Below are 19,490 nucleotides of genomic sequence, written 5' to 3' on the forward strand. Positions count from 1 at the left end.
TGAGATCAGGCCACTGCACTCCAGCCGGGGTGACAGTGAGATTCTGTCTCAAAAAAAAAAAAAAAAAAAATTAATAAAAGCAACTGATTAGCTTTGAGGACAAAATTATTTTTTCTCCAAGGAGCCTTTAAAAAGGTAATTCAATATATTAAGAATTAGATTCTTACTGCATGAGGAGAGCAGCTGAAAAATAGTAACTAGGCAATGTACTTGAATAAAATATTTAAATAATTATGTCTACTCATAAAGTAAGTTTGGTATTTTCTATTTTTGCTACTTCAACTCAGTGTTTTAATAAGAATATTAGTAATGAGTTATTAGAGATACTTAATGCCATCATGCATTGCCTACAATTATCAACTCCCCAAAAATAATAATAGGGTCCAAACAGATCAAATAACTTCATTTGAACAGTTAGGTATCAAGAGTACCACGTCAACAGCTAATGAAACAGCACTGCACTGGTACTAAGCTATTTTTCCCCATCAGCAACTTAAAAATTGTTAGTGCATAGACTAATCTTCCATTCTTATCACTAATCTACATGTCCTATCTGTTATATTATTTTAAGTTATGGGTCACAATTTTCTTGAGTGACTTATATGTGCTTGGCAAAGGACTAGGTGATTTGCTATTAGAATAACACAAACAAAAGGATATTATGTTTGTTTTAAAGATGAGGAAACTGAATAAAGTTCAGACATTAAGAAAACTTCCCTAAGCTCAGTGTCTGTATAGGCAAGACTTCAACTCAGGACATCCACCTCCGAAGTCTATGCTTTTACCACTAGCTATATTTTCAGTATGATACACAGACTAAACTATAATGTTTCATTGCTATAGAAATATTCATGTGATATACTGACTGTCTAGAATAATTCATTCGTGATGCTAAAACATATTTTACCTAAATATGCTTACTGACAAATCCATGACTTCAATTATATAACTGCACCAAATATGATCTTACCTCTCATAGTACTCTGATCCTTCTTCTAAGCCAGGAAGAATACCAGTAAGCAATCCCTGTAGACCAGGTTTCAGTGTTTTACCCAAAGGCAGATAATATATCTCATACAAACTGAGCAATGTTGGCTTCACAGACATGGCAGCATTTGCAAGAAGAGGAAATAATCCAGAACTATTAAAAAAAAAAAAAAAAGACGAGGAGAGGGAAGCAAAATAACTATACAATATTAATTCATACACAATTATATGTATAAATATTTTATTTATTTCTGATGAAAAAGTTATACTGATTGGCGTAAAATGATACCTGTATATTAATGACTACATCCATTAAAACAGACCAGTTCTCTCACCTGGGTTTTATACTTATAAACCCAATAGCTACCTAGCTGTTTCACAAAGTCCTCATATTTCACAATTCCAAAACAGAATTCTCCCCTGATGTGCCCCAGCAAAACATGTGCCTTCCCTGTAATAACTGTCATGTCAAAATATGGCATCGCTATCTATCTGGCTGACCAAAAGCTGTAAATCTAGGACTGATCCTTGACTCATGCAATCCTCCTGCCTCAGCCTCATGAGTAGCTTTAAAAATCTTCTACTCTAACCTGGCTGGGTAAGTTGGCTCATGCCTGTAATCCAAGCACTTTGGAAGGCTGAGGTAGGAGGACTGCTTAGGCCCAGGAGTTTAAGACTAGCTCAGGAAACATAGTGAGACCTCATCTCTACAAAAAATAAAAATTAGCTGGGCACAGTGGCATGTGCCTGCAGTCCCAGCTACTCGGGAGGCTGAGAGTAGAGGACTGCTTGAACCTGGGAGGTAGAGGCTGCAATGAGCTGTGATCATGACACTGTACTCCAGCCAGGGTGACAGAGTGAGACCCTGGATTCAAAAATTAAAAAAAAAAAAATAATTTTCTACTCTAACCTGCAATCAGTTATCAATCAAGGTCATCAAGTTCTCTCTCCAAGTCACTCTCCTAGATATTTTTTGAATATAACAAATTGTATCTCCACCAGATAGCTACCTAGAAGCAACTGCTATCGTATCTTACTCTTCATGTTTTAACATGTATTGGTTTATTATTGCCCTGAAGCAGCTCTCGGTAAAACCTTTCAATGAGTTCCCATTGCCAATGAGGCCTTCAACATCTTTTAAAAAATGGCTACTACATACCTCTGAACAGTCCATATATACTCACCAATTTTACTCCTGTACCCTCTGCTCCAGCTATACTGAAGAATTCCTTTCTAGTTCCTTTCAGAACCTTCTATGCTCTTTTTAGTGCCCATACCTTTCCATATGCTGCTCTGACAGATACAATTCTCACTCCCTTACTTATACCCTCTTTGGGGGATTCCTAAACTTTCAGGCCTCAGCCTAAGAAGCCATTTCCTTAGGAAGACTATCTCCTAATTAGACTAGGTTAGGCTCCCTATTTGATGTTCTCATAGTACACAATATTTACTTACCAAAACGCGCTTATCATTCTTTATTTGAATTGCTTAATGTCTATCTTTTCCAACAGACTGTAAATATCAGAAAACAAAGGACCATGACTATATTTTTATTTCTGTATCCTAAGTTTCAAGCACCATGTCCTGTACTTAGCAAGAGAAGAACAAATGAATTAGGAATCTCTCTTGCTCCTAGTTTATAAAAAATAGAAATCATCAAGTAAGAATGGCTTCAGCTTTCTACTCTTCTGTCTCTCATTTTAGGTACTGTTTGATCTAAAGATACAGCCATAGTCTCTCAGTCTCTTCCAGGCTACCTTTTTTCCAATGTGCCCAGGGCCATGACCCGCCTGTCCAGGGACCTGCATCACCCACTATCGTTTTTCTTTTCTGTAATTTCTTTCTTCCTGAACTGACATCTTTGCTTTTTAATACAAATGTACTCACATATTTCCTCATAATTCTAAAACAAGAAAAAAGTAACAGCAATAACCAAACCCCAAAATCTTTATTCTAACTAACCTTCTGTCTTAAAGCTACCATTCTCTATCAATTATTAAAATACATATATAAATTTCTTCTATTTATTACCTTCCATCATCAATCAATCACGATACTTCTACTCCCTCCGCTGAAACTGTTCTCATTTTGGTCACCAATGTCTACCAACTGCCAGATCCAATGCTCTATCTTCAGACCTTATCCTATTTAATTTAACATGTGATACTATTAACCAGAGCATTCTCTTGAAGCACCCTTCCTTCTTGACTTCCAGGACTGCTTTGTCTCCTGGTACATTTTCGCTTTTTTTTTTCTTAGACGGAGTCTCACTCTGCTGCCCATGCTGATGTGCAGTGGTGCAACTGGCTCACTAAAACCTCCACCTCTCGAGTTCAAGTGATTCTCATGCCTCAGCCTCCTCAGTAGGTGGTATTACAGGCACTCACCACCACACCCGGCTAATTTTGTATTTTTAGTTGAGATGGGGTTTTGACATGTTGGGTAGTCTGGTCTTGAACTCCTGACCTCAGGTAATCCACTCACCTCGGCCTCCCAAAGTGCTGGGATTTACAGGCGTGAGCCACTGAGCCCAGCCTCCTGGTACACTTTCTATCTCTGACTCTTTTTCACAGGCTACTTTCCCCCACCTGATATTTAAATACTGAGACTCCTAAATACTCTCAAAATGTCCTCATTCCTTTTTTCCTCCTTGTGATTTACAATGTACCTAGGTAATTTCAATTATTCTCTTGGCTTCAACTGCCACCTAAATGCTGACTGCTTTACAGTATCTGTCTAATCTGCAATCCAGATTTGTATTACCAAAAGCTCACTTTACATACCCATCTAAATATTTTAAGGCATTCAAACTCCACTTCTAGCCTTCTTAGTAACATCTTTGTACACTGTATCACATTAAAAAGAAATAAGCTTGAAGAGGCAATATGGTATTACATCATGTAATAGGTTATAGAACTTTAAAAGCATTTGTATTTAATTACGTTAAACCGTAAACCTTGAAATGAAAAAATCATTAATTAAAAATAAACATATCTACATTTAATATAAACTTTAGTTTTTAAAATAGTTAATACTTCAAAAAAGTATAGAACAATGATATCATTTACTCCATAACGTGTGTGTATGTATACAAGAATATCTGCCATATTTAGAAATGGTATTCTAGGTTTAATTTTATGTAACATACTGATGATAAAAATAGGTATACTACAAATGAAGAATAACTGTGCTGCTTAAACTTTCTGTTAAGAGGTAAAAAGTAGCAGGCATGAATTATGTAAATCTTGCTTTAAGAAAGGAAAATCTATCAATTATGAGATAATCACATGCAACACTGATTCAGCAATGCTCAGTTTTCTTAACATCATTCTTTGAATGTATTATTTACTACTATTAAAAATACCTTTACTGGCTTTACATACTATTTTTAAGACATCCATGCTCGACTGGGTGCAGTGGCTCATGCCTGTAATCCCAGCACTTTGGGAGGCCAAGGCAGGAGGATCACAAAGTCAAGAGTTCGAGACCAGCCTGGCCAACATAGTGAAACCCTGTCTCTACTGAAAATACAAAAATTAGCTGGGTATTTTTTTACGGTGGTGGCATGTGCCTGTAATCCCAGTTACTTGGGAGGCTGAGGAAGAATAATTGCTTGAACCTGGGAGGCGGAGGTTTCAGTAAGCCAAGATTGCACCACTGCACTCCAGCTTGGGTGACAGAGCGAGACTCCGTCTCAAAAAAAAGACATTCATGTTCATTTCTCTTTAATAATATTTCCTTGCTCATTTCTCTTTAATAATATTTTGAAATATCAAAGAATTGAGTATAACAAATAGCATTTCTTTATTCATTAAACACATATTTATTAAGGGTCTACTATCTGTCAGTTCCTCAGGATCCTGAGAATAGAGCACTTAATCACAGTAAGAAATCCCTGTTCTTTAACCTCATAAAGCTTTTTTGGAGAGTATATATGTACATATTTTAATTGCTTGGTTATTGTATCTCTTAACACATACATACATATCAGATGGTGATAAATGTTAAAGCAGAGGAGAAAAAGTTACAGGAGAATAACAAGGAGACTAGAGCAGAGGCAGGTTCTAAATAGGGTGGTCAGAGAAGGCTTATCTGAGTAAAAATGAGAGAGTAAACACATACACAGTAGGAAGGATCAGTAAAACTAAAAGTTGGTTTTTAAAAAGACTAACAAAACTGATAAACTCCTGATAAGACTGATCAATTAAAAAAAAAAGGATGGCTTGAGTCACCAATGTCAAAAGTGAAAGAGGAGACATCACTATAGATCCTACATGTTACAAAGATAAGAGTATATTATGAACTTTAGGCTGATGCACCTAAAAATTTAGTAAAAACAGGCAAATTTCGAGATAAAAAACTTACTAAAACTGACATAAATAGATTTGAATAGTATCATAACTACTAAAGAAATTAATCTGTAATTACAAATCTTCCCACAAAGATAAATTTCAGATAAAACCTAAATAATTACACCAATGTTATGAAAACTGTTGCACAGAACGGAATAAGAGAACAATATGAAATTTAGCATAAACCTGAAACCAAAATTAGATAAAAATGTAAAATCATAGCCATTCTCTACTAAACAAAGATGTAAAACTACAAAAAAAAAAAACCAAAACAAAACAAAAACAAAACAAAACAAAACAAAAAAAACAAAGTAAGCAAATCCAGTGATACAAAAAGGACTCTAAATCATGAGCCAACTGGATATATTCCAGAAATGAAAGGCTGATTGAACCTTCAAAAATATTTAACATTTTCTACCTGAAATGAGAAATAAGACAGATATACTTGACCCTACTCTCTTTAACACTCTACTATAGACCCTAGTCAATACAATAAGGCAAAAAAAGATATAAAATTATTAAAATCGGAAAAGAAAACTCACCATTCACAGATAGTGTGACTACATCTCAAAATTCCAAAAGCTATTAGAAAGAACAAGTGAACTTGACAAAGTTTCTGAATACAATGTCAATACAGAAAAACACCTTCATATTTCCACATTCTAGCAGCAATATACTAAGCAAAGATTCCTTAAATAAGAAGCAAAAAGGACTACTTAATAAAAGGTTGATAAATCAACTAAAAAAAACTTTCTTCAAAAGACAGCATAAAGAACTTTTGGTTCTTCAAAAATACCATTTAGAAAGTTTTAAAAGCTGCAGAATGAGGGAAATATATATAGTTGGACAGTAGGGGTTTCCACTAGAAAGGGGTAGGAGGGAACTTGCTGCATTGATAAGAATGTTCTATATCTTATTTTGAATGGTGGCTACAAAATTGACTAAATTTGTCAAAACTTACCACACATTGAACATTTATGATCTGTTCATTTTATTGAATGTAAATTATATCAACAGTTTAAAAGAAAAGTTAAGTGGTTAAAAAAAGAAGAGACAGACAGAATTAGTGACCTGGAAACTAGGTCAGAAGAAATTCCTGAGAATGCAGCACAGAAGGACAAAAAGTTAGAAAATATGAAGAATGGTTAAGAGATGGAAAAGCCATGGTGGGAAGACCTAATAAGTGGGGAGAGAACAGATGTGAAGGTAATCTCAAAAGATAGTGGTTGCAAATTTTCCAAAATGGGTGAAAGGCATCAATTCATCAATTAAAAAAATTTTTTTAATGGTTTTTTGAGGAAAAGGTGGTATTTGGTTACATGAATAAGTTCTTTAGTGGTGATTTCTGAGATTTTGGTGCACCCATCACCCAAGCAGTGTATACTGTATGCAAAGTGTAGTCTATTACCACTCACCCTGTTACACCCTTTCTCCTAGGTCCCCAAAGTTCACTGTATCACTCTATGCCTTTGCATCCTCATAGCTTAGCTCCCACTTATGAGTGAGAAAATATGATGTTTGTTTTTCCATTCCTGAGTTACTTCATTTAGAATAATGGTCTCCAATTCCATTCAGGTTGCTGTGAATGCCATTATTTCATTCCTTTTTATCCAATTTATAGATTTTTTAAAAGTCCAACATATACCAACAGAATAAATAATAATAATAAAAAACCTACCTAAAAACATATCACAATAGAACAGAATACTAGGGATAAAAATGTGGAAGAAGGACCATTTCAGATAATAACTAAGCAAGTCCTCTGAGGAGCTGACATCTGATCAGAGACCTGGATTTGAGAATTACAGATCAAGAGAATAGCAAAGAAAACGAGGAATAATAAGCAAAGAGACCTGTTGACCTGAGTGGAATAAATTGGGGGGAAAATAATAATAGTTTAGTTTTAGTTTATTAAGAGTTGAGGTCACTGACAGAGCCAGGGTCACAGTACTTCAGGAATTATTCAAAGCCATATTAAAGCCTTTTTCTTATTTTTTTTTCTTAAGTGTGCTGAGAAGAAGTCAATAGAGCTTTTTAGCAAGAGAGTAACATTATTTAATATATTAAAAAGATTACACTGGTACTATGTGGAGAACAGGGTAGAAGAGGATAAGAACAGATGGTGGATGAATGTTAGGTCAGTGATGAAGCCCAAGCTAGAGATGATGCTTAGACTGCATGCTGCCAGTGAAGGTTCAGGGAAGTAGATGTATTTGAGACATATATCAGAATAGTAGCTAACATGTATTAAGAACTTACTATAAGTTGCCCATTGCATTTTACATATATGAAGTCTTTCAATTCCATTAACCACCCTATGAGGTTGATAATCTTATTTCTGTTGTGCAAGTGAGGACACAAACACAAACAGGTGAGGACAAAGGCCAAAGATAACAGAGCTAGTTTGACTCTACCATCTCTTCTCTTAACCACCATGAGACATAACTCTGAACAACAGACTATGTACACCAGAGGTGGGAAAACGTGGGTGGGGAAAACAAGGTAACAAGTGTGGCTCTCGGATCTGAGGGTTGTATAAATGGATAGATGGTGGTATCATTTATTGAGCTTTAATATAGTACATTGCAGGAAGGTCAGGTTAATAGGAGAAGAGGAAAGTTTAAACAGGTTGAACTTTAGTTGCCTTTCAAGATCTATATGGAGATGTCAAGCAAGCAGGAGTTTAAAGCTGCTGCCAGCACTGGAAATGTCCAGTTGGGAGTCAGCATATAGAAGATAAAACAGTTGTTACCATGGGCAGGAGGAAATGGGAAATGTCACATGAATAAATCTAGAGATCTAATGTACAACATGAAGACTATAATTAATAATATTTTATTTGGGATTTTTACTAAATGAATAGATTTTAACTGCTCCTGTCACATACACAAAAAATAGATAATTATGTAAGATGATGGCTACATTAATTTATCTATAGTAATTGTTTCACTATCTGTAGGTATCTCACATCATGTTGTGTATCTTAAATGTACACAGTAAAATTTAAAATAAAAAATAAATCATGGGTATGGCTAAGTTTGCCTAACGAGAGATTACAAAGTGAAAATATAAGAAGGTGCTGCACTAAATGAGCCCTAAGAAACTCTGTGTGGAGTCTGGGTAAAGGAGGAAAGACTGGTAAAGGACACTGAGAAAGAGTAACTGAACAGAAAAATGTGGTACAATGAAAGCCAAAGGAAAAGACTGTTTTAAGGGGAGAAGAGTCAATGATGTTGAAAGTTGCTGAGAGATCAAGGTATCCTATCTTTTTCTCAGACCAGTTTTCAAGCTTAAAAAGGTAGAATGTACTATAGTCTCAACAACTTTGAAGGAAAACTTTTAATAAATGGTATCTAACAATAAAACAACAAAAAGACATTAAAGACTGTTCTACATTTTTCTGAATCACTTAACTCAAATATTAAGATTGATATTTGAGGCCAGGCGTGGTGGCTCATGCCTGTAATCCCAGCACTTTGGGAGGCCAAGGCGGGCAGATCACGAGGTCAGGAGATCGAGACCATCCTGGCTAACACGGTGAAACCCTGTCTCTACTACAAATACAAAAAAATTAGCCAGGCGTGGCAGCGTGTGCCTGTAGTCCCAGCTGCTGGGGAGGCTGAGGCAGGAGAATGGCGTGAACCCGGGAGGCGGAGCTTGCAGTGAGCCAAGATCCTGCCACTGCACTCTAGCCTGGGTGACAGAGCAAGACTCCGTCTCAAACAAAACAAAACAAAGAGTGATATCTGAAAACTTCTAATCATTAAGGAATTTTCAATTTTGTAGTTTTTAGTGAGAAAGTATAAAATAGTTTAGCAATACATTTTCTTTATATTATTTGTGTATATATAGAGAGAATAAAATTCTTCTTACCTATATAAAAAAAGATCTTTGGCAAGTCGCTTAGGTCCAATTATTTTGAAGATAATTTCATATGTTTCAAGTGCCTTCCGATGAACTCCACCTGGTAATGCTGGATGTAGACATTGAGCTAGGCGTTTGCCTATGGTCAGCTTTTTGGGTACTACTTGGTACTTTGCATTATTCTGTAAAACCTTGAAGAAAGCATTTTAATGTAGTTGAGAAAAGCAAAATATTGCATTCATTTTACTTCCATTTTCTAGCATAGTATTATAAAAAATGTTAATTGTAGATCTTTGTGTTTTGTTAGCTACATTTGCCTACATACACCATATTTAAAGTTAAAACTGAGGAAATGTTACAAACTTTATTAATTTGTTTAAAAAATAAACTCGTTACCTGTTAACAGAATAACATTTTTAATGAAAAATGATATTTTCCAAAACAAATTTATGGAGAAGAGAGGCATTTTAGATTTTTTTTGGTAAATTTTTAATATTTGATGTGAGAAGACAGCTGGAACATGGAATGTTATAGCCTTCAACCTATTTTTACTACTTTGAAATAAAGTCTGGCCTCACAATAGATATTTACAGTTACTTGGAAGAGGTATAACCATTGTCCCAGTATATCAAATTATAGTAAGTAATTCTAATGTTTATAAGAAAATCTACATGAGATTATCATTGCCCATTTGTTTTTATAAACTGATTTTTCTAACTGGACAAAGCAACTTTTGCTTTATTTATTTCAACCATAACATTTCCTTAGAAATAATGGTCAGGGCAGAATTTCTGTACACAGATCCTATCTTATCAACCACTCAAAGGAGATTAGTTATGTAAAGAAGATCTTATAATAAATGTAATCCTTTAGTTTGAACCTAGAATTCAGTATTATAATCAAGTATTGATAGAACGTCACAAAGTGAAGACTCAGAATGAATAGACTATATTAGAACTAGAATTTAGAAGAAATATACAAAGACTTATTTTACAGAGGAATAAACAGGTTGACATATTAGGTTGGTGCAAAAGTAACTGGATTTTTTTTGCCATAATATATGAAATGACCAAAGGCAGTATAAGAGTGTGTGTGTAAACTAGCCGGGCGCGGTGGCGGGCGCCTGTAGTCCCAGCTACTCGGGAGGCTGAGGCAGGAGAATGGCGTGAACCTGGGAGGCGGAGCTTGCAGTGAGCTGAGATCTGGCCACTGCACTCCAGCGTGGGCGGCAGAGCGAGACTCCGTCTCAAAAAAAAAAAAAAAAAAAAAAAAAAAAAAAAAAAAAAAAAAAGAGTGTGTGTGTGTGTGTATATATGTATGTATGTATATATAGGAGTATATATATGTATATATGAGTATATATATATGTATATATAAGAGTATATATACACACACACACGTAATCCTTGTCTTGTTCCATCACAATTTTGGCTAAGTTTCATCGACAACTTGGGTCTTCTTCTTTGAGTTATCTAGATACCATGAAATCTATTTTCATGAATATTGATTAATCTAAAAATTATGTACCTAGTTAGGCAAATTAATTTCCATCATTTAATGACTTGCCTTTAAAAAGAGTTCCCAGTATATCTTCAGAAACAGACTCTTCAAAACCCTTTAAAAAAAAAAGAACTTAACTACCTTTAAGCAAACTTGTACTTTTAGATGAAATTTCTTGTGGATGTTGTAAAGAAATAAAGAATTATTCAAACTTCAAATGATAAATGTTAGAAGTTCTAACATGTCAAACAGAAGCTTCTGCATCAAATTTTAAGACAAAACCTTGACATACTGAAAATGATTATTTTTCTTTTTATGATATCAAAGTGATTATCTGTCATATCAGGTTGAAAACTAGCATCCTGGTGTGGTACTGTGAGTGAGAGTGTGTCTAGGTTTTCATCCATGGTTCCTGGCTCATAACTCCCACAGCCCTTATTATAATATTGGGGAACTTTGGGCCTCAGAAGCAGGCCTCAAAAAACAATTTCTCTCTTTTTCCTGCCCTCTGCTCATCTTTTTCTCCCTAAGGCAGGAATCTTCCTCTACCTTTCTATCTCAGAGCTGGCCGTAACAAAATTCTCTGGACTACTTGGTCTCATTGTAGGTCAAAGACCTCCATTTCAGAAGGGGTCCTGCCCCATACCCAGAAGGAACGAATGCTGTACAGAGAGGCCAAGAAAAATCTGACAGACGGGTCTTGCTGGGTTCCTCCACTTTGTCTGTTAGTATTAGATCAAATCTTTTATGTCCTAACACATTTCTACACAGCTGTTCATGCTTCAATCATGCCTATCCAATGAAGTCTCAAAAGGCCCAAAAGGATGATTAGAGAGCGTCCAGGCCAGCTGAACACATGTGGAGGTTCCTGGAGGGTGGCGCTCCTGGAGAAGGCATGAAGGTTCTACATCCCTTCACCCAGACCTCACCCTATGCATCTCTTCACTTGTATCCTTTGTAATGTCTTTTATAATGAACCAGTACCTTAAGTTCTGTGAGTCACTCTAGCAAATTAAACCTAAAGAAAGGATTGTGGAACTTTATAGCCAGTTGATCAGAAGCACAGGTAAAACAAACTGGGGCTTGTGATTGGCATCAAAGAGGGGAACAGTCTTATGAGGCTCAGCCCTCAACCTGTGGGATCTGATACTATCTCCAGGTAGATAGTGTCCAAATTGAACTGCAGCACATCCAGCTGGTATCCACTGTAGAACTGCTTGCTTGCTGGTAAGGGAGAAATAATCACTTGTTTTAGGGTTATAGAAGTCTTCTGCATTGATTGTTGTGGTGTGAAAGCAGAGGAAAAACAATATGTATTCTTTTCCCCACACATCTTAGTATGTATTTTAAGACAAATTTCTTTCCTAATTTGTATGTTAAGCTATTTGATAGGCTGGGTGTGGTGGCTAATGCCTGTAATCCCAGCACTTTGGGAGGTTGAGGTGGGAGGATCACTTGAGGCCAAGAGTTCAAGACCACCTTCGTCAACATAGCGAGATCCTGTCTCTAAAAAAACAAAAATAATAACTAGCCAGGCATGGTGGCATGCCTGCAGTCCCACCTACTCAGAAGGCTGAGGTGGGAGGATCCCTTGAGCCCAGGAGTCTGCAATGAGCTATGATCATGCCACTGGACTTCAGCCTGGGTGAAAGAGTAAAACCTTGTCTCAAATAAAATAAAAAATAGTTTTTGGAAGACCACTCCTTTCCTATCTAAGCCCTTTAATATTTAGAAGCACTCTCATTCAATAACAATTAAAAACAAAAAACAAAAAAAAACCTTAACTATGGGTATGCGGTGAAAAAAATTGATGTTTAAAAAATAAAAAGGTCAAAATGAAGAGCCAGAAGTTGATCAAAGATGCCACAACAATAACGTAATAAAAACCAGACATGTCAAGAAGAATTACTCAAGGACAAGCTGCAAGGCATAAGCAACTGCTTGTATATAATTGCCTTTGTACAAAGTACCGAATTATAACTATAGCTTGCCAGGATAGAAAATGTTTCCTTCTGCTATATACCATTTGGAAAGAACACAGGAATTACTGCTTTCCATTTGTAGGAAATTCATTTTGCTGCCAGGAATTCCAGCACCATATCTGATGCTCCATTATGGAAATTTACTAGCCCTCATAGCATATTTGCTTCCTTTTCTTTTGTTTTTATAGCTAATAATCATGGCGATAACTACATATTTTTCAAGCACTGTTATTTCTTTGAATTAAAACTTCCAAAGCCTTAACAATATGCTTGACTACACAGGCATGCAACTCATGAAGAAAAACAGCACTACCAATAGTAATCTAAGGTTCATTTATGTTTTTGCATTCTTACTTCAAGATTTAGAGAAATCTAACAAGTACAAACACAGATTTCTAATTTTTACTCCTTTTATGAAATGGATAATACAGACATACCTTATTAAGTTTTCCAAGTGCTGATATCAAATCTGCCCATTCACTGGAGTATTCAAAATTCTTTAGTGCTTTGTCAATTGCGGCTACATAGTTTCTGTATTTGGAGTCACTCAATAACTCCAGCTCTTCTGTGTTCATCCTCCCACAACTTCCCACTAGAGACCAGTTCCAAACTCATGTAAAGTCATTACCTACAAAAGAGTTTGCAGGAGGAACCAAGGTTACAAAGTATTAAAATGGGTTCATATGATCTTACTACAAAGGTAATGACTAACTTGAAAATGTTTCTTACTGTTAGCAGTGGTTGAAACTCTCCTCAGCTAGTGTTCAGGGTCATGGAAGTATTCAAAGACAGCCTAAAAGATAACTACTTGTGTGTTCTTTCCTAGGAATTGGAAAAACGACTGTGAAAATTTAGTCAGTAAAATTTTCTTATACTTATTTCAATTTAGAAAATTTTATTATACTTCAATTTAGAAATCATGCTATTTCTCTGTCATATTTGTTTATGTAACATTTCTGATATATATGGGTGTGTGTATATACAAATATGTATACATATATATGTACATATATATACACACATATATGCTCCTCTACTTTGTTTTGATCCTAAAATACACTAAGTCTGGTTAGATTGGAAGAATCAAGAACACAGGGGAAGAAAGAAAAAAAAAATGACTCGGAGATCATTTTATTAAGTAGTAAGTGAGCATCTAATATGAAGGCCCATTAGCTGTTAGAATTAGACTTTACTTTAGACTTTACTTCGAATAAAACTGACAAGAACATGTGGTGGTTTCAAGTATGTCCACAGCTGAGTACAGTGGCTCACACCTGTAATCCCAGCTACTTGGGAAGCTGGAGGATGGAGTATGGCCTAAGGTCAAGGTTTCAAGACCAGCACTGGCAACACAGTGAGATCCTGTCTCTAAAAAAAAATAAAAATAAAAATTAGCCAGGCAGGGTGGCACCTGTAGTCCCAGCTACTCAGGAGGCTGAAGTGAGAAGATAGCATGAGCCCAAGACATCAAGGCTGCAACGAAATATGACTGGGTGACAGAGCAAGATTCTGTCTCTATTAAAGTGAAAAAAACAAATTTACAAATTCTTTGATATTTCTTTGAAAAAGTGGTGCCTAATCCCCCAGCAACTTAGGGTCAACTTTGTGACTCATTTCTAATGAAAAGAATAGGGTAGAAGAGACAATGTGTAACAGCCAACAGGTTATAAAAGCACTTTGGTTTCCTCTTTACTCTCTTATCATTAGTTCTGCGGAGGAGCTAGCTGCCACATCATGAAGACACTTTCAAGGAGCCCTATGGAGAAGGCAGGTCTCGTGACAAGGAGCTAAAGCTTTCTGTACAGCCATGTGATTGAGCCATCTTAGAAGCACATCCTCCATCCTCGGCCAAGCCTTAATTTGACTGTGGCCCCAAATGGCATCCTGACTATAACTTCATGAGCAACCCAAAGCCACGATTACATAAGCTACGTCTCTCAAATTCAAGACCCACAGAAGACTTTGTTATAGGCCACTGAGTTCAGCGGTAATTTGTTATACAGCAATACATAATCTAGGGTAATAGGAAGAATTTAATTAAGGTTCTACTTAAAAACCAGTGTGGCTCCCCTTTAATTTTTCTGGTATCCCAACTGACTTCTAACTAACTCGGTACCTTTCTTTAGAGCTGGGTGCATGGACCTACAGGAAGGTCTGAGAGTGGGCCTTAGGGGATGCTAACACAATTCAACCAGGGTAAGAATAGTCTTTCCAACAAGTAGTTTGGGATAACTGAATATTCCATGTGCAAAAGGACAAAGTTGACTCCTTCACATCTACAGAAAAGTTACTTTAAAATAGATCAGAGATCTAAATGTAACAGCTAGAACTATAAAACACTCAGAAGAAAATGTAGGATTAAATCTTTGTGACCTGTGGCTAGGCAAAGTCTTCTTAGAAATAAAACTGACAGCCAGGCACGGTGGCTCACGCCTATAATCCTAGCACTCTGGGAGGCCGAGGCAGGCGGATTGCTTGAGGTCAGGAGTTCAAGACCAGGCTGGCCAACATTTTCATCTCTACTAAAAATACAAAAAAGCCAGTTGTGGTGGCTCATGCCTGTAATCTCAGCTACTCGGGAGGCTGAGGCAGGCCTATCACTTGAACCCAGGAGTCCGAGGCTGCAGTGAACAAGACCACGCCACTGCACCCCAGCCTGGGCAACAGAGTGAGATTCCATCTCAAAAAAATAAAATAAATAAAATAAAATAGAAAACCAAAAACACGAGCAACAAAAGAAAAAAAGAAGTAAAACTTTCATGTTGCAAAGAACATCAAGAAAGTGAAAAGACAACTGACAGAATGGGAGAAAACAAATCCTCCATACATCTGATGAGACTTTAGATAATAAAAAAACTCTTCAAAGTCAATAATAAAAAGACAAATAATTCAAAAGTAGGCAACAGATGTGAATGGACATTTCTAAAAGGAAAATGTACAAATGGTCTATAAGTACATAAAATGACACTCCACATAATTAGGGAAACAAATCAAAACCACAAGAATATTTCACGCCTACTAGGATGGTTATAATAAAAAAGATAGACGATAATAAGTGTGGTATGTAGAAACTGGAACCCTCATACACTGCTGGAGGAACATAAATTGATATGGCTCCTTTGGAAAACAGTCTAGTAGTAGTTCTCCAAGGTTCAACACAGAATTACTGTAAGCCAGAAATTCCACTCCTAGGTATGGTGGAGACACAAGAGAAATGAAAATACATGTCCACTCAAAAACTTGTGTGAATGCTCATAGAAGCATTATTCATAATAGCCAAAAGAAGAAATAACCCAAATATTCATCAACTGACACACAAATAACTAAAATACAATGGAATATTATTTGGTCATAAAAAAGAATGAAATAGTGATACAAGCTATAACACACATGAACCTTGAAAACATTATAAAGAAGCCACTGACATAAGACCACATAGTATATGAGTCCATTTATACGAAATGTCAAGAATAGAAAAATCTATAGAGACAAAGTAAATTAGTGGTTGATTAGAGTAGGGGGAGAAGAAGAAAAGAGGAATTGGTGTGAAATGGAGAATGAACTCAAAATGAATATAGGGTTTCTTTTTGGGATGACAAAAGTGTTTTAAAATTGATTGTAGTGATGGCTTCACAACTCTGAATATATTGAACACCATCATATTATATATATATGTGTGTGTATATATATATATACACATACACACACACACACACACACACACATATATATAGTTTGTTTTTGAGACGGAGTCTCACTCTGTCACCCAGGCTGGAGTGCTGGAGTGCAGTGGTGCCATCTTGGCTCACTACAACCTCTGCCTCTTGGACTCAAGCAATTCTCCTGTCTCAGCCTCCCGAGTAACTGGGATTACAGGCGCCTGGCACCATGCACCGGCTAATTTTGTATTTTTAGTATAGACGGTGTTTCACCATGCTGGCCAGGTTGGTCTAGAACTCCTGACCTTGTGATCCGCCTGCGTTGGCCTCCCAAAGAGCTGACATTACAGGTGTGAGCCACCACGCCCAGCCCGTATTATATACTTTAAACAGGTGAACTACATACTCAAAATACATGAATCACCTTAAATTACATGTAAAATTTACATGTCTTACATTTTACTGGGGAGAGTCTACTTCTTTCATAATGTTCTCAAACAACAGTTTTTTTTAACAAAAAGGTTAAAAACTACTAGAGAAGATAGCTAATGAGTAAAATCTGTTTGTATTGAAAAAAGCTACAAATCTTTTGATTTATAAAATCAAAATTTCCTTGGTTAAGGTTGTGCCAAAGAGAGGCAATACGAGTTTCCCAATTCTCTACTTCAATTATTTTATCCACAAAAATGAAAACAAGTCCCAAATCCTATCTTTGGAGAGAGTAATCACCTTAAATGTGATTTCATTTGACATGAAATGATTTTGCTTCAGCATATCATGTGCCAAGCACTATGTTTAGGTGCTGACTAGAGAGAACATCCCTGACCTCATGATACTTTCATTCCCAATTGGGACGGTGAGAGTAGGGAACAAAATAAGATAGTTAATCTATTTTTCTCTTTAAAACTGGATATTTGATGCTAAGGGACTTAAAATAATATAAAGTTTATGTGGGGGGAAAAACACAGTCATACAATACTTCTTCCTCACCCCCATCCACATTTTTGCTGTCTGTGGGGTTTCAGTTAACCTCAGTCAACCACAGTCTGGAAATATTACATGAAAAATTCCAGAAATAAACAATCATAAGTTTTAAATTGCATAGCATTCTGAGTAACATGACAAAACCTCTCACAGAACAAAGTGAATCCTTCCTTTGTACAGCGTATCCACGCTACAGATGACAACTGCCCATTAATCACTTAGTAGCTGTGTGGGTTATAGACTGTTGTGGTAGCACAGTGCTTGTGCCCTTATTTTACTTAATAATAGCTGTAAAGCGCAAGAGTACTATGCCTAATTTGTAAATTAAACTTTATCATTCGTATATATGTATAGAAAAAAACCCCCAGAATTTACAGAGTTTGGTACTATCTGCAGTTTCAATCATCCATTGGGGGGGGTCTTAGAACATATCCCCAGTGAATATGGTGGGGGGTGGGCACACTACTGTCCCTTCATGCTTTGGACTAAGAGCAGCAAATCAAACATAAAGCAGTATTGTGAAGTACTCTGAAGAACTCACAATAAATAGGAACTTAAATATGTGAATCAAAATAATCTTAACCTTGCACATCAAATTAATTTTTGTTTTATATAGGATTTGCTATGCAATTTTCCTACCAGGAAAGTTCTTTGAGAGCAGGAACTATGTTTTATACATGTCTCTATGCTGGACAACACATAACTTACAATAGTGAGGCTACAGTTGGACTCATGATCAATGTGTTTAAACATAATAAAAACTGGTAATAAATTTAAAAAGATACAAGCTATTTCATTATCAACCCATGGTTTCTAAAACTTTTAAATACTAGATTTAACCATAAACACACAAACACAGCATACACACAAAGCAGTATCTGTAGGTATGTTAGATACAAAAGACCAGCACATTAAACAAGTAAAGCCATAAACTTTGATAGCTAATTAAACAGTTAAATACTAACAGTAACATATACGGAATGAAGGTTATAGTGAACACAACCTAAAACATTTCTAGTTCTGTTTCTCAGAAATCAGAAGGATAGCAAAACTAAATTAAACTCAGGGAAAATATCAACTTGACTGGATTTTCTGAAAGCACATAAAATTTGTATAAAATAACTAAATTCCAATCAATGAATGAAATAATGTACTTGTGGTAGATGGAATAAAACACATGCATACATTTTATCAGCAGGAACATTTTTTTTCTTTCCTTAGCAAGATTTCCAGAATAAGATATAAAATAGCATTCATTTTGAAGATATATAATACTCAGTGCATGAGGAAGATTAACCTGCAAAGCAATTTAGTAGTAATTTCTATTAATGAAAATAGGGGTTGTTTATCAGCCTAATAATATAATTTTTAAGCAATATTATCTTAACATACACATCCTTCAGATAATCTTTTCTTATTTGCTATAAAAAAGCCAATTAATAATGACCAGTTAAATTTGTAAGGTTTATGACTCTTGTATGCATCTACAGCTAAAAAGTTTGTTCAGGTAATTAATTTGAACTTTCTTACCTTTTTTTTTAGGCAAAAAATTCCTAAATATTTAAGTATGATTAAAAAGAGTTCATATAGCTTAAGACACACAAAAACACAGAATATTAAAAGCAAAATCTTAAATTACTGAAAAATGAGAAGGGACATTTTGCAGAAGTTTCATCAGCAGAGCTGCAGTATTACTTTTCATGTGAAAAAATGGTTGATAGGGTTTGGCTGTGTCCTACCCAAATCTCATCTTGAATTCCCACTTGCTGTGGGGAGGGACCTGGTGGGAAGTAACTGGATCATAGGGGCAGGTCTTTCCCATGGTGTTCTCATGGTGGTGGGTGAGATCTGATGGTATTATAAGGAGGAGTTCTCCTGCACAAGCTTTTTTTTTTTTCTTTGCCTGCCGCCATCCATGTAAGATGTGACTTGCTCCTCTTTGCCTTCCACGATGATTGTGAGGCTTCCCCAGTCATGTGGAACTGTAAGTCCGATTAAACCTCTTTCTTCTGTAAATTGCCCAGTCTCAGGTATGTCTTTATCAGCAGCGTGAAAACTAATACAATAGTCAAATCCTAGGACTAAAAATTTAGTTGTAATTCCCCAATGACTTTAATGTAAATAAAATTACTCATTATATGTCACAAGAGAAGTGTAAAGAT

At 35.9% G+C, this 19,490-nt stretch overlaps 1 protein-coding gene across 19 annotated transcripts in view; it reads right to left on the minus strand.

The window, feature by feature from the left end:
* The window catches only part of DOP1A (DOP1 leucine zipper like protein A), a 105,980-nt gene that overhangs the window by 59,416 nt on the left and 27,074 nt on the right, over positions 1-19,490 (minus strand). For 17 of the 19 annotated variants that reach the window (XR_012433639.1, XM_074037580.1, XM_065543776.1 and 14 more), the window contains exons 2-4: positions 13,123-13,313; positions 9,213-9,394; positions 971-1,141 (exon numbers count right to left, since the gene is read on the minus strand). Coding sequence is in view for 16 of the 19 variants with exons in the window: in XM_065543776.1 (XP_065399848.1) it covers positions 971-1,141; positions 9,213-9,394; positions 13,123-13,260 (491 nt within the window). In the remaining 3 variants the exon portion in view is untranslated. Of the gene's footprint in view, positions 1-970; positions 1,142-9,212; positions 9,395-13,122; positions 13,314-13,414; positions 13,508-19,490 lie in introns of all 19 variants that reach the window. The other 2 variants (XM_074037581.1, XM_065543771.1) reach the window with 1 other exon arrangement.

Source organism: Macaca fascicularis, chromosome 4, assembly GCF_037993035.2.
Source record: "Macaca fascicularis isolate 582-1 chromosome 4, T2T-MFA8v1.1".
NCBI lineage: Eukaryota > Metazoa > Chordata > Mammalia > Primates > Cercopithecidae > Macaca > Macaca fascicularis.